At 44.7% G+C, this 15,774-nt stretch overlaps 1 protein-coding gene across 4 annotated transcripts; it reads right to left on the bottom strand.

Annotated features, from left to right (window-relative positions):
* Positions 1–256: 256 nt before the first annotated feature.
* On the bottom strand, positions 257–15,067 carry MCM10 (minichromosome maintenance 10 replication initiation factor). 4 transcript variants are annotated; one of them, XM_068670017.1, is made up of 20 exons: positions 14,990–15,067; positions 14,580–14,654; positions 13,466–13,786; positions 12,580–12,684; positions 11,841–11,975; positions 11,174–11,348; positions 10,211–10,376; positions 9,296–9,463; positions 7,845–7,961; positions 6,214–6,413; positions 5,381–5,481; positions 4,268–4,369; positions 4,051–4,168; positions 3,070–3,298; positions 2,678–2,837; positions 2,254–2,372; positions 1,820–1,933; positions 1,163–1,308; positions 916–958; positions 257–553 (listed from the first exon to the last, which is right to left on the bottom strand). In XM_068670017.1, the coding sequence occupies exons 2-20, from the start codon at positions 14,584–14,586 to the stop codon at positions 470–472; spliced, it is 2,610 nt and encodes an 869-aa protein (XP_068526118.1). In that variant the 5' UTR covers positions 14,587–14,654; positions 14,990–15,067; the 3' UTR covers positions 257–469. The 4 variants fall into 4 exon arrangements, with proteins under 4 accessions (XP_068526118.1, XP_068526121.1, XP_068526117.1 ...); XM_068670020.1 differs by having other exon boundaries at positions 14,580–14,629; positions 14,990–15,008; XM_068670016.1 differs by having other exon boundaries at positions 14,895–14,990.
* Between the last annotated feature and the right edge of the window lie 707 nt (positions 15,068–15,774).

Consider the following 15,774-nt stretch of genomic DNA (forward strand, 5'->3'; position numbering starts at 1 on the left):
GATCCCTTTTCAGCCAACAGCTGAAAAGGCACGAGGCTGACATTAAGCAGCACAACATTAATTTCACAAGTGCATACAGAATCAGACTTCTCAGTCAGAGCTCTCCCAGTTCATGATTTGTCCCTTAAAATTCTGGTGGGGTCATTCTACACTAGTCATTTAATATAAGTTGTGGGATTAGTCCACAGTACCTGTCTGTTTTCTAGGCTAAATCTTGTAAACAAGCTGTTACTAAGACAGAACAGACATGAAGGGGTATTTCACATGCAGCCTTTTTCAGGTAGTTTTAAAAAGATCAATGCTGAATGCTCATGCAGTGATCCGGTCAAGAGGAGACTTTGTGGATGTCCCTCTCACAAGAAATTGATTTCCTTGTTGATTCATCAAGCCAGAATCCTCCTGGCATTCCAGTAATGCGTGGGTTAGACATGGAAATCCTTCCTTATGTTGTGAAAGCATCAACTCCAGGTCACATCAGACTATTGAGGAATTTTGGTTGCTCTTCCCCTCTCGGTAAAAGTGTTTCTCCACCAATCTTCGGACCTTTTTTCTCCTAGAAATACAAATCATGGAGAAAGGAAGTTAAAATGTGCTAAGAGGTTTCCCAGATTTATTACAGAAGTTGTGGTGGGCCTAAGTTATCTGATTAAACATTGACAGACCCTCTAGAAAACTTGAGGTTCTGAATTCTCACAGATCTGGGAAAAAGCAATTTCCCCATCCCCATGGTTAATTAAAACAAAGCTTCAAGAGCAGAAAGCAAAAAGAGAAACTCCACTAAAACACAGCCTGCAGGTTCCTGTGGGGGTCTGATGAGGTGCAGAGCTGCTGGGCTTTGCTGGCAGGCCCTAAGGGCACTGAAGCAAAGCCTGGGACAAAAGCCAGTGTTGAGGTGCTCAGAAATTGGTGTCTTACCTTTAGCATCCCGTCTCGCTCCCACTTGAAGAGGCCACAGGTGCTGAAAGATGAAGATGGGAGGTGAGGACCACCATGGTGTGTTTGCTGAGGGCATCCAAAATAGGCCCCAAGGCTTTTCCCACAGCACTCAGCAGGAAGGACTGACATTCCAGTTTTAGGGCATGATGCTACGACTCCCAGCACATTACTTGTGAATGGACAGTACAAAAACCCAAGTCACAACTTCACAAGGCTCATTTCTTACCTGCAGGGCTTTTTGGGGAGCCTGTCAAGGGAAATAGCTCGGTTGCCACAAGGACATTTGAAAAATCGCTTGATGCCATCATGCCAGTGGTAGTCGTGGTTATCCTGCACGCACGTCTCCAGAGGCTTGAAGTAGGTGTAGTTACACTGTCGGGGAGGAGAAAGAGCTGTGACTGCTTCCCCAGCACACAGCGCCTGTTCTGTGGGCTGGGGACAGCTGAATATCCAAACCCCTCTGCCTTCTCCCATCTAGAGGTGCCCACCAGTCTGAGGTCTAGGATGTTTTTCAAGGCACAGGGCTTCATTTACCACGTAATATGGGGGGAACCAAGGGTCTCGGTCCCAAACACTTCAGGGATAAAGCTGGTAAATGGATGTCAGAGCACCAATATCCAGGGAACTCACTGCCATAAACACCAAATTGATGTTGAGCACAGCAGTAAAGCCTGCCTTGCCAGTGTCCTCATGTCTCAAAGTCTCTAAGGAAAAGTGCTGCTCTCAAAAAAAGAGTTGCAAGGAATAAAACCATGTCCATTTGATCCCTGCACTGGACTATGGCCAAGTGAGTGACTGGCGGGAGGCTGCAGGATGCTCCAGAACCATTTTGTACCATCTGCACCCCACTCCCCTGCTGTCACCCTGGCTCCACCTCACTTACTGTTTTGCACGTCACAACCCGACATTTCACTTCTTTAATGTTCCTCATCTTCTCTTCCATTTCTTCCTTTTTCACCAGGGGCTGAAAGTATTGTTCCTGCATCTCAGCCTCAGCCTGTGGGGGGAACAGGAAAAAGGGTTATGGGGAGAAAGATGGGAGAAGCCACTCCATGTGTGACCCCTGGGCAAGTTACTGGGATTGTCTGGAGAAGATTGCAGTCTAGGAGCCAGAGAAAAAACAAATATTCCTTGCTTTGAATAATCCATGCTGTGCTCCACCACCACTGAAATGACCCACCTCTGAAATGTATGAGTGGAAGGGTTAAAACAACAGCAGGGCATGTTCGGGTACCTGCTTCTTGCTGAAATCATTATGAGGAGTCCTATCAGCTCCCTAGGTCTAAGCCCTCAGTCATGGCTGGATGGAGGCCATACCTCTTTCAGGATACCCGTGTGCTTGGACTTGGCATTCAGGATTTTCTGGAACTCTTCTGACTGCAGATAGGCCAGCTGCTCACGTCGCTTCTTCTGGGCAGGCTCCAGTTCATCCACTTCTAGAAAAATAAAAGAGTTCAGTCCTCTAGAGACCAAGATCAAAACAAGGTTGTGATTTCTAAGCATGGTCACTGGAGGAGATTTTGGAAGTCTCAGATGTCTCAAGCAAATGTTCAGGTCAAGCAACAGACTTTAGTAGGTCAGGAGAATGTGAAGCCAAGGCCAAAGATGGCTTCAGAGAAATAACAGCATTTTATAGGTAACAATGCACCTTCTCTCAAAGCTGTCTTTGACCCAGTAATAGTGCTCTGTTCAGCAGAAAATAAGCACACTTTTTCCCATTCCAGAACATAACAGGACTTACCGTTGCTTGCATCTGTGTTCTGCGACTGAGCAACGTTTTTCTCAACTCTTTCAACAATTTCTAGGACATCATCGAGTTCAGCTCTTTTCCGTTTGACGCTGTTTGGATCAGTTTTAGCAAGAACCTGGCCTTTTGCTCGCAGTCGCTGTATTGCAGCCAGCTAGAAAACAGGAAAGAGCAGTGAACGGGTTGGTGACCAGCCTGGCTCCAATGTTCCTACTTCCAGCAATAGCAGAGGAAGTCTGTTAAATGAAGGAGGCAAAATCCACACAGAGCAAAGAGAAAACCAACAAAATCCCCAGCTCCTGATGACTCCTGTATTACCCCAGATCAAGCTTCCCTTATCCTCCCCTTCTTCACACTCAAAACCCACCCATTCGAAGAGCTGTTACCTTTTTGGCTTCTGCCAAGCTGCCCAGTTTTGGTGCTGGAGGTGGAGGCCCATCAAAGAAGAGGATGTCTTCTCCTTCTGAGAAGCCTGTGCCAAGCCTGGGCCTCTGAGGAGTTGACATTTTTGCAGCTTTGGGAAACTCTGCCCCAGGTGTTGGGGAAAGGTGTGAGGACTGCCCGGAGGAGGATGGGAGAGCAGGGCTGTCAGCTTTACTTGTGTTCTGGAGAAACCTTGTAAGGCAAAAGTAAGCCACTGAGATAGTGACACAAGTCAAAGAGACAGAAGGATTCTTTCCAAAACAAACAAACAGAGAGAAACCTCAAATAAAGCTGGCAGGTAGGAGCTGAAAGATCATGAAGAAATGGACTTTTTTGTTGAATTGGTAGTTAAGCACATAAATACATAGGTTTACGTAAGTCATGGCAGAGGTTGGACGGGTTCACGGGAAAAAAATAATCCTTTCAGGGGTACTGTAACAGACACCACCTTTAGCTTGTGAAGTCCCTGAAATACACACTGTTGGAGGCTGAGGGAAAAAAATCATCATGATTGGTACCCAGCTTTATTTTTCTCCTTCAGGTTCTGTTTTAGAACTTTTTGTTTTGGCTCCAGTTGAGCCTTTTGAGGCTACTAGGCTCCGTCAGTTTCAGTTTCATCCAGAATGGCCCTTATGGGGTTTTTCTTAGGTTTGTTAACAGAGATGCACTTGGCAATTTGTTAGGTTCAGAAGACCCTTGCAGACCAGCAATGATCAGAACCAGGAGTCCTGACCCAAGCTTCCTACTCTAATCATCCTCTTCCCATCATGCTTCCCAGTTACTGGGCACCATACTGGAGTATTTAGGTCTCTACTAAAACAAACAAAACCCCTAGTGCAGTATTTCTTTTTAAATGAAGTTTTTTTATGAAAAAAGCAAGCCATCTCTGTACAACAACAGGCCACAGTAATGGACTCCTTCTTGTGAAAGTCAGCATGCGTTACCTCCTCTGAATCTCTTCAGATCGCTTTTTTCTGGCCTCCAGCAATTTCTGCTTCTGTTGCTTGAGCAGTGCTGATGCAGAGAGAGATTGGAAAGTGCCCCCTTGCTTATTTTCAGCATCTGGGAGAAATAAAAAAGAAAAAAAAACAACACCAGTGTTTGCTCAGAAGGAGACGAGTGCTCTCTGGAGTGGGTTTTCCTCCAGGCACAAAGACACACCTGCTTTGGTCCAGTGCTTGCAGAGGTTTCGTGCTCCAAAGGTTGGCTGTGCCAGCAGTTCTTTGAACTCCTCAGAACACGGCATGGGCCTCTTTGCTGCACCTGGAGCGGAAGAGGCATAAATATAAGAGAGTTGGAGCCAGAAAGGGAAGCAGACCTAGCTTCAGAGGGTTGGAAATAACCCCTGCAGGTCATCTGCTCAAGCACCCCCCAGAGCAGGACCAACTTCTACATTATATTTGGTTGCTCAAGCACAGCATGTCACACAAATATTTCTACCTCTTCAGCAGTTTCATCAGTCAGCCCCCCCCAGCCTTGTTGATCTGTATTGTTCCCACCATCCCCCTTTTTAAACAGTTTTTGCTTGAAAGCCCCACAGTCATCAAATGTTATTCTTGGGGAATTAAGAGCAGCTAAAGGCTAGAGAAATTACACAGGCTATGGTGCCTGAAATGGTGGCAACTGAAGGAACTAAAAGATGGATAAGACATCTAAGCAACGTCTGGAGCATGTGGTTTGAATAATCTGTCATCTGCTTTCCACTGAGTGTAAAGAAGGTGTAATATTAAGTGCTTTGCAAAAAAGAAACACAGGTAGAGAAGATCAGTGAATTTCCAAAGACTACGGGAGGAACATGCTTTGAAGATAACAAAAGAAAAGCACAAGAAACAGGCTAGACACCCAGGAGGCCCCCTGCATTGCAGACCTGTCTCCGATTTATACTTAGTATTCCTTGGAAGCCTCCCAGACTAACAGAAGCCATCTATTTTAATCAATTAAAATAAATTCTCTGGTTCAAAGTTCTTAGAATTTCCAATTCCCATTAATCTGGCAAAGATCTTCTGTCATTGTCCAAAGACAGAACGGGAGACTTAATTCAGGGGCACTGCTGAAAAAAGATGCACAAAGCCACACAGTTGCTTAGTTACATTTGCCTGGCAGCTGTGATCTCAAGAAGAAAGAGGAGTTTAGATCAATTGGGAAAGCAGCCTGCAAACGTCTATCTCTGCAGCAAACAAATTGCCAGATTCATTCAGGGTCCTGGGACACGGCTACACATCAAGTCAAAAAAAATATCTGGAGGGTGAAGAGACTACACAGCTAGTTAGGTACCAATTTTCTGCTTGGTTTCCTGGACAATTGCATCAACTCCTCTCACGACCAGATTGGAGAGAGTGGTTTGAACCTTCCTTTTCGGCGCGGCAGCTGCTGCACTAGAAAGAAGAAAGAAAACCAGAACGTCAGGGTTTTTTTTGGAGTTGCTCCATTACTGTGGAGTCACACCAGTTATCAGATGGCAGTGGTATGGGAACCAAAGCAATGTGCAAACAGAGGGCTTGATCCGGCTGTGACTCAAGTCTTTCCACAGCTTTCTTCAGTGAGATTTGGATAAAGGGCCTGACCCCTCCACTTCAGTCTGTGATACACAGGGATCTACCAACTTTGTCGACACAGTGATACTGTGTCATTTCAGTCAAGGAAGGGAAGAGGAGGAAGAAATACAGAATGCACCGACACTGAAACTGGGATTAAAATTTGATGAGTCACAACAAATTAGGGTAAGGGAATGGCACTGGAAAATACTCAACTTGAACACTTGGGACCTTATGGTAAAGGTCATTTACCTACTGACACCCAATATCATCTGGCTTGAAAATACAGTATTAATTCAGAGACAAAAACACACCTGCCCACATCTTAGCACTGACTGATGAAATTTTCCTATCAGACAGCAGCTCTGTTACCTTGTGAGGCCAAAAGTATTACACCACACATGGGACATTTATCCCTGTTTGATGAATGCAGGTGAAAACAATGAAAAGGAACTCTAACTAAACAGCCACCCTTAAGAGAGAGCTTTGCACTCATTTATATATGAGGGGTAAATTCTGTTCAAAATCTGAGACCTGTGCTTGAGCCCAAAAGAAACATGTGGCTTGTCTTACACTGAGGCTGCGTATGCTGTTGAAGAGACTCCTCCATAGTAAAATCCATCCTGGCACAGCCTCTCCTTCAAAGTGGGATTTCTCCGAGCAATTTTTTTGGGAATGCGGCCCCCAGAGAAGGTAGACTGCAGATCTGCCCGCTTCGAGCTGAGCCTCTTGTACTGGGATTGTACGTGGTACTGACAATATTCACAGTCATTCTGAAAATAAATGGAAGAAGATTGTTGCAAAACATGATTAGATACAATTTAGTTCATTCCCCTCACCCACACCTGTGGCTAAACTGAGATTTCATCTCCATTGTAGCATTCCAGCAATCACCCAAATCAGCAAACATACGCTCACGCTCAGCAATAAGAAGTGAAATTAAAATTGCTTGTGCTAATCATGGGAAAAAAGCTCGTGCATCAAAGACTTCTTCCATCCCAGGAATTTTTAGGCCACTCCTTGGCTCAGGTCAACTGACTTTCCAGGTCCTCTTGACCAAATTCTGTGCTCCTGACTGAGCTGTATGCCATTTTCTTACTGGTATGAACACAAAGATAAACTGGAGCACAACGTTTCATGCACAGGTTCCAAATTAATTCATCAGGTTTCAGCATCAATCCAGGACAAGTTTGGAACTTAAGTTAGTAAACTTGCCTGCCAGAGAAAGAAGTGTCATAAAAGCACTCTCTCAGGGGATTCTTCTCACCAACAAAAAGAAATTACTCTTCTATTGTTGATATCCATCTGCCCCATATTTGTATAGTTACAATTATCCCATAATTATGCATCTTTTGTCACTAAGTAACCAAGCAGCCAATTCCTTCAGGAGGTCCTTCTGCCAGAGCCTCCATCTGGGTCTGTTCCAAGTGGCCGTTGAATATTTCACTGACACCAAGAGCCCTGTGCACAGCCACTTCCTGGAGTGGGTCTGTAATCACAGCCTTGTTTTGCGACAAGTACCTTTACTATTTGTCCTCTTCCCCACCCTATGCACTTTTAGTTCCTCCCCAGTTTTTCATTCCTTCCTCTTCTCTCCTCCTCCCAAGTACTTCCCTACTAACAATTACCCTTCTGACTTGGACAAGGTTCCTTTCAGATATCTTAACGTCACCATTGCCGTGAAGTGAGCTATGCAGTCCACAAGTCCTTCGGAAAAGTCAGTGCTCTCTCCAGAAGATGAATCCCACCACCTTTTCCCTCTCCTCTCTAGTAGTTGTGCAAATGTTCTGGCAGCCAGTGGGCACGCTAGACCAGGGAACTCACCTGGTTAAGATCATCTCCAAAAACCAGAACCATTCCAAGAAAAACCTTCTATTCTTTTACTTTGGATAAGTTCCCTAGTGCAGTGCATGGAAGCTTGTGCTGGCACAAAGGGAAGTGAAAGGATGTGGAGATGGTGATGGTCTTGAGTTGAGACCATTATCTTTCCACTGCAGCACTAGCTTTGCTTTTAGGGAGCTGCAGTACTGCTGCTACAAGGCTATCAGAGAAACAGCTCTTTGGAGTTTCATTTCTCAGCTTTTCCACCCACTTTAATTACTTATAAGATCCAGAAAGAAGTAAAAGAGTTGGAGCACGAGTACAAAAGCAGCAGATAAAATTTACCAACAGCTTCAGGATGTCCTAACTACTGAGGTACAAACCAGGTTCACTATCTGCGTGCAGGAACCACCGTTCTTCTTCTTGGCTTTGCAGGTACCCAGGTCCAGAGCTTCACCCATGAGCAGGATCTTCTGGGGATGGTCAACAGACAGACACACCTAGAAAGAAATCAGAACATGTCTTGAGGAGGGGCTTCTCTCGAGATGTCACTGGTTTGCTGCTGGCCTAGTTTGGCACCTCTGGTATTAGCAGTGCAGCTTTAAAAAAATGCAGGCCTAGTTTAAGAAAGCCACAACATCCTGTTCAGGTTGAGAAAAAGGCTCAGTTAAAAACAAAAAAAAAGGATTTGTTTCCCACAAGAAGACGAAGGATGTTGTGTTTATATGTTCGGAGCCTCAGGAAAGCAAGCACAACAAGCTTTACTTAAAGCAAGCATGTGTTCATGGCAACCACATTTGGCAGCGGAGGGGAAGTGGAGATGGACTGGAACTTTCTGTCCCTCTCCATATATCCAGGTCCAGACAAAACTGCTGTGGGACAACAAAAGCATCATCTTCATGCCACCAAGAGATACTGGGACTTGTAGACAAGAAATATTCGGCAAAATCCGTTTTTATGTAGCTCTAAAGGTGTCCATTTTTAGCTCAGAAGAAACATTCAACACAGGCCTTGCATTAAATCCGGTGTGCCTTCCTACTCACCAGCAGGCCTTTCTACAGCTTATTAATGTTAATTTCAGCAATTATATAGTTTAATAGACAATTAATGAGATTCTTAATTTTTCCATTTGGAGAATTTAAAATGCAAAATACTACATCACCAGCTACTAGACTGAAATTACCCTTGACAGAAGTCAGTAAAAACGGTTTCCATTCCAGTGCAATTAAAAAGACATTAAGAAAACATTTAACTTATTAGCAAAATGAAGCTACCTTACATGTTTTGATACATAAAGAAAAAGCAATTCATCATGTTCTGCATTTATAAGTAATTGATTAAACAAATGAAGTGCTATGTATCAACTTACTATACATATGATTTGTTTTATAAATCAAACACTTTTTTCAGCCATGATTTTGGAACCAGGAAACATTTCCAATCACATCTCATGCTTAAATTAGGAGAGAGAAATGAGCTTCCCCCTTTTTTCAGCTTGTCGAGACATTTCAGCTGAACCAGGTACTGCACTGAAGTAGCTGAACAAACTGACAAGAAGATACAATTCCTACAACTCCAGAGGAGCTGACTGCTACTGAGAGCAGGTTAAACACTATAATGAACTTTGGTTTTAGATGTCTAGTTGGACTTTTTGGAGTTAGTTTTCCAAAAAGTCAAGAGCAAATACACATCATGCAAATATCTAGATCAGACCACGGTAATTTCAACCTTAACGTGTTATAAAGCTAGATCTCAGGCAGATATGAAAAAGTTCAGCTATGTGTTCTTTCCCCCCCCCCCCCCCAGCTGATGGGCAAGTGAAAAATTCTCCCACCTCATCTGAGCCTTCTTTAGGTTTCATAGGATTAGCGTTGAGCAGCCCAATGACTGTGCCTTGGTCTGTCTTCCAGTGCTCCTTATGGACATCACCAAACAAGAAGAGTGAGACGGACTGATTGAGATCCCGCAGGTCGTTCAGCCGCCAGATGCTGAAGGTTCTGCCCTGGAATGAACATTTGTTTTCCTTTCAGCTCTCAGCAAAGAGGACACTGATTGCATCCCCTCTTGCTGTTGCACTGAAGGAGTTATTCCAATTACTTTCCCTTGAGGTTTCCTCATTTAGACAAGCACAAACTGTAACCTCAGTAAAGGTTAGATACAATACATCCAGCCATGCCACACAGCCAGTTCTAGGCTTCTTAGAGGCCAAATTAGTGCAACAATGTTGCTCTTACTAATCTTCCTGATATTAAAGCTGGACAGCACTCTGGCTTGCTGAATAACAAAGTTTTGACCCCACTGAACAATCAACACCAAGGCATATTCAGTTCTGTTTCATCAGCAGAAGTCCATAGGTCATGCACCACACAGGGTAGAATGATCTCTAGGGAAATGCTGGAGGCACAGCATGTTGCCACGTTTAAACAAGAGAGCTGTCCAGAAAGACTGAGAGTCAGACTTTTTTTGCACTGGTGTTTCCCACATAACACGGGCGAACAGATTTTGACAGATTTATGCCATGTATGCCACAGCTACACTTACACTAGTGCCCAGGACAGTTGCTCCAGATAAGCTGAGGCGTTACCCTGAGGACTAAAAGCAGCATTACTGCATGAAGCCAGATGAGCCAAGCTCTTTAATACAGGAGCTTTTCAGTAACTACACAGAGGAAGCTGATTAAGTTGAAGATCTAATTAGTTTCTCAGGATAGAAGACCAGCATTTCATTGGGATACAACGAAGTTACTTACGTTGTTGGCGCTCTGAGGAGTGACCTTCTTTATTATAACTCCAAACGTCACCCAGTCTGTTTCCTCCAAGTTTTCTGTAGCAAGTTTGTTTTTCAGCTGGGACAGTCGGATCAGCTTCCGGTTAGCCATTTTTCTGTCCATTTCAGCTGATGAAACCCGGGGTTTTCTACATCAAGTAAAAGCATGTAAAAAAGAACACATTCTGTTACATAAATGGACAAGCATGAACAAAAATATTCAGCATTCTCCTGTGAAAGACTGTGTCTCAAAACAAAATGTTTTGGTGCATCATTTCACACTGAGTTCACATGAAACAAAACCCCTTAGCTCCAAATGCTGCCCAAATCCTGGCAAGCTACTAACCACACACTGTTCCTTGTCCAAATACTCGCACTGTAACTTAGCCCTGAGCTTTCACTAACTCTTCTCGTTTCAGGAAGGACCAGGTATCACAGCTACCTGGAAATATGCTGCAAATCCAGCAGTTTCTGGTGAGGAAGACATGGTAAGTATTCAGAGACCTCTTGTGGCTACAGCGAGTATGGGAATGGCGAGTGGCTCCTGAGGCTTCTTGGTGTGAAATGAAATCTGCTCTGCTGGGGCACAAGCAGGCCTTGTATGTGTCCACTGCTTAGGACATCTCAGGGAAGTCAGGGCTAATAAAATTATATTTTTTGTTAGAAAGAAGTGAAGATAAAAATAGGAACATGGTAATAAGCCATGTAAAAAGGTAATGTGAACTTTAACAACCAGACAATGCCGTGGCTTTGTGTTACAGCGTGTGCTGATGGCTGACTAATCTGCCATGGTTAAGCAATATACAAACAGCAAATCAGAAATCCAGTCCTCCGCTCTCCACCTTTGTGATTAGCATCACGGGAGATTGGACTGATTGTGTTCTCTCTCCCATCACTTGAGAGTGATATCCCCAGGAAGAGGCGGGGATACTGCTGGGCTGCTGACCTTAATCTCAGCCCTGAGAAGGTTTCCACAGACACTGTTTGAGATGTTGTACTGGAGCACGTAGGCATCTGAGGAGTCTTCTCTCTGGTCACCTTATTGGGCGTGTTCCCTGGGGCAGACTTGAGAGGCTGGAATGCCAGACTGAGGACTTGTCGCGGAGGAGGAGTCTTGGTTTCTTTAGCAGGAAAAAATGGGAAAAAAAACACAAATACAACTCTTGATAACGAAATAAAATATCTAAATAAAAATAACATCAACTTACATCTGACCAGAAACAGGAGTCAAATTTAACAGAGAGGAGGAAAGACATAAATCAGTTTTATTGGTACAGGACTGGTCTCACAGTCATTTAGGAACTGACAGCTCCGGATCAGTTGCGTGTACTCAAGCAGTGAGTTCTGCCTCACCATGAGCTTCCCAGGGCAGGTGAACATTTTCCAGGTAAGCTTAGAAGTACGCACTGCCAGTGTCCAAATTAACCATAGCAGCAGAGAGCATAGCACCCATTGCAAAGGACACAGTAATTGTAATGAGCTCTGTTCTGCTGTGGCCAGACTGCTCCTGGTGCATTGGCTGGTATAAAAACTACCCTGGATGTGTCTGCACTGCTGCTGTGACCTACACAGGTTTTTGACAAACGCCCGGTGTGTTTCAGTGAGAACGGTACCTGCTGAGGAGGCTTTTGATTTCTGGATTCCTCGCTTGGCTGTCAGTAAAGGATTGCCCAGCTGAGCCGAGAAACAGGGCGACTCTTGCAGCTTCTGAACTTTGATTTCCTTTAAGGGCAGACAGGGAGATTTACCTGGGCAAGAAAACCAAGAAGTATTTATGAGATCTCAGGATCTAGACTCAAATACTAAGGATTGTTCCAAACTAAGTAATTTTCTGAATGAAAAGGCCAAGTCAGGGTACCACACGGAAATCCTTCAGCTAAACTTCCAGCATCTGAAACGCAACATCAAGAAAAGCCCTGGTGATTCCTTCCCCTGATGACCAAAAACTCTGCATGCCACTGAAACCACAAAGCTGTGAAAAACAGGCACATCCCCTTGCTTTTCAATTTCCCCCATGTAGTTTACTACTACACCCAGTGTGCTACAGCAATAAACACAGCTGTATTTTCTGGGCGTACTGAGGTCTGCCAGCAAGAAGGAACACTTCCAGCAGAAGACCCCGGAGCACCTCAGTCACAGATTGCCCCATGAAGGATTAACAGATGATGCAGATGCCAGAACTGCAGCTCACTGATTTAGTCCACAGCTGCAGGAAACAATCTGCATGGGAATACACCAGACCACCATTCCTCCTTGCTGCTCAGTGCTCACTTTAGATTAGCTGGAGTCTTGCCTGTAATTTGCATGTTGGTAGGCCAACAAATCAGGAACTCATTTAATTAGTCTCATTACCAGGGGTTTTCTTCTCAGGGCCTGAACTGGATTGCTGCCCAATAGCTGTCTTCTGCAACTGCTCCTGTAACGTCTTCATCTGTTCTTGCAATTTTCTCAGCTCAGCTAGGAAAGAAATAAGAAAAAAAGATAATAATGAAGACAGCAGGAAGCCATTGCAAGCAGGGATTTATGAAGTCTGGCAGTTTTACTACATCACAGAAACCCAGAAAACAAAGCCTAGAGCCATGGTACAGATTTTGCTCTTATTGTACATAGCTCATGGTGAAGGGACATGTTTCTGTGCAGCCTGGAGCTGACTTATATAAATACTTGACTTGTTTGGTATATGTTCCTTGACATGTTGCATGTATCTTTCCTAACGAAGACATTTTAAATTGCTGACAATTACACTCCATAGCTAAAGAAGCGCTTCCAGTGTAAGCAAATACGTGCAAGGCTCAGGGACCAGCTCTGCTACTACAACATTGGCTGCTATGGCAGAACCTCCCACCAGTAAGCCCTGTGAAAGCAGGGGGAGTTATGCTGGTAAAAGATGCCAGGATGACAGCCCTAAAGACTGAAGCAATGTTGCTCTTCATCAGACAAGGCACAAGCGCATAGGAAACCTTCCCTATCCTGCTCAAAGAGAGTTGAGTCTCCCTGGTTTACTCAGTCCTGTGTCCTTCAATTAAGAAAATAAGTTGGTGAGTTTGGTTAATGAGCACTGAAAACTGGATTTAGCACTGAAAACTGGATTTTGAATGCCCTAAACATTCACATGAACTTTCTGTATTCCCTGTCTGGTTACTGTCCTAAACTAAGAAGCAGCAGGCTTCTGCCCATTAGCTTTCTTGAAAAAAGAAACATAGATATGACAAATCAGATAAAAGATGCTGTTACAAACCTTGCAATTCTTCATTAGTCTTCTCTTTTTCTTGACTGGGAGCTGAAGTGGAAACAGTTTCTTCTGCCTCCTCTTCTTCCAGCAGGTCATTCACATCTCCAAACAGTGCAGCCAGGTTCTCCTTCTGCTCATCAATTATGCTGTCCTCAGCACTGACCTCCTCAGTGTAGGACGCATCATCTTCTGCATCAAAGAGCTCATCGTATTCATCTGGTTCTCCCCCTTCATCCTTTGGGGCATCTTCCTCCTCAGGAGAATTCCCCTCCTCAGCTTCCTCACTTTCTTCCAGGAGGGAGGCCAGCAGGTCCAAGTCATCGTCAGCTGAGGCAAAAATTAAACTCAATGTTACTTCTGTACACTTAGCAGAAAGCTGCCGTGGAATAAAACATTCAAGATTGTCTTGGTTGTCACTAGCCTGTGATTAGACTAAATCAGAGCAACAAGTGGTATTTTTAAAAATTTGCTTCAACTTTGGCTGAAGGACGATAAAGCAGCTTCCTGCCACCTGATCAGATGGAAACGTGGTTGCAGACACTCTCCACTTGTTACCCAGGGTGGTCAGCAGAAAGCTTGCAGGCTGCTTAGCACTGGCTTTTCCTTCTGTGCAGCTGCTTGTACAACAACTTCTGTTACAAGGAAGTCTTAGGACCTGTTAAGGATAGCTGACAGCTCTACAAGGACACCCAAATGGCTTTTGGCAATAGAAGTTAAGGAGGAAGATGCCAAGCAGGCAAGAAAGCATATCCGAGGATATGCTTTACTCGAGGAACAGGGTAGCAAAGGAATACGGAGCAAAAGGACAAATAACTGGAAAAAGAAAGACCAAGAAGAGGAATAGGACAGAGAGCAGAAATGAAATAGAGAACAAAACAAGGAACGTGTTTAGCATTTGCTGCTGAAGAAAACAGAAATCCAGGGAAGAGGCAGAGCAGCCCCACACAAAGGCGACAGTGACAAAGGCAAGGGGCAACACCAGAGGTCTCTGGGAGAGGAGTCAGTGCAATGTAACTTCCTTTGTTAAGAGGTTTACTAAGTTCTCTGGACAAAATTAACCAACTTATTGGTCAGAAGAAAGCTTCCCTATTGAAAGCAAACGAGCGCTTTTATCCCTTACCTTCCATGATTTCACCAGGATCTCTTCAGGAGCTTGAGGTAAAATGCCCTCTGTCACGGGAGAACAGCATCCATACTGCCAGAAGGGATATAACCAGCTATATTGAGCTGCTCTGGCTGTTTATTCGAAGTGCAAACCACGAACGTGGCTTTTCCTCACAGCTCCCGATGAGGGACCCACCGAATTTAACCCCCCCCCCCCCCCCAAGCACATTTCCTACAGCTACAGCCTGAGCTCTGAGGCACTCAGGGCAGCAGAAAGGCATGATTTTTAGATAAAAAGCCCGGTCACGGGCAGGCTTAACGAAATGCTTACCGCCTTCTCCCACCTCGTCGGTCAGACGGGGTAATTAGGTTTAATTAAACCCAAACTTTCCCCTCCCCCCCCATCCCCTCACAGCCTCCTCTCACCGCCGGCCGCGCGCTCGCCGCCGCCCGCCAAAACTCCAAGCGGGCCCCGCCCCTGCCCCGCGCATGCGCGCCGGCACCACCGGGCGCTGTGCCTGCGCCATGTTTAGTCCTGGCAGCCATGGGGGGGGGGGGGGGCAGCTGGGCGCCATCTTGGTTGTGGGCAGATGGAGGGGTGGGGTGGGGTCTCATTTTTTTTGTTGTTTGTTTATTTTTGGGTGAGCATCCAAGATTCTGTGAGAAATGAGATACCTGGATGTGTATGAATTTAGTGTTTTAGTGTCATCACATACAGAAATCACCCACAAATTAGTGGTTTAGTCTGTATCTTTTTACTGTACACAGAAATCACCCCCAAATTGCACCCCAAAATGGGAGGAGGTGGGCTCAGACCACAAGGGTATTGTCAACCCTGCAGGATGATATAAAAAAAAAAAAAAGAGATGGTGTTGTTGGTATTTGAAGGCCAGTGGTACTGGTACCTGGTTAGAAAAGGTAAATTAAGGACAAGACAGAAATTATTTGGAATTGAAGGAATCATGAAGAAGTTCCAGCAGATGACTAGAAAAAATATGAAGATGTACTCAAATATCCTAAGCAAATAGAGAAATGTTCAGTTGGGTGATTGAAGTGATCTGTTAGGTGGTTGGAAGTCTCTGTTGGGCAGTTGGAAGTCTCTGTTGGGTGATTGAAGTGATCTGTTCGGTGGTTGAAAGGCTCCATTGGGTAGCTGAAAGGCTCAGTTGAGTGGTTGAGAGTCTCTGTTGGGTGGCTGAGAAGCTCAGTTA

Source organism: Anas acuta, chromosome 1 (assembly GCF_963932015.1).
Source record: "Anas acuta chromosome 1, bAnaAcu1.1, whole genome shotgun sequence".
In the NCBI taxonomy this organism is placed as follows: Eukaryota; Metazoa; Chordata; class Aves; order Anseriformes; family Anatidae; genus Anas; species Anas acuta.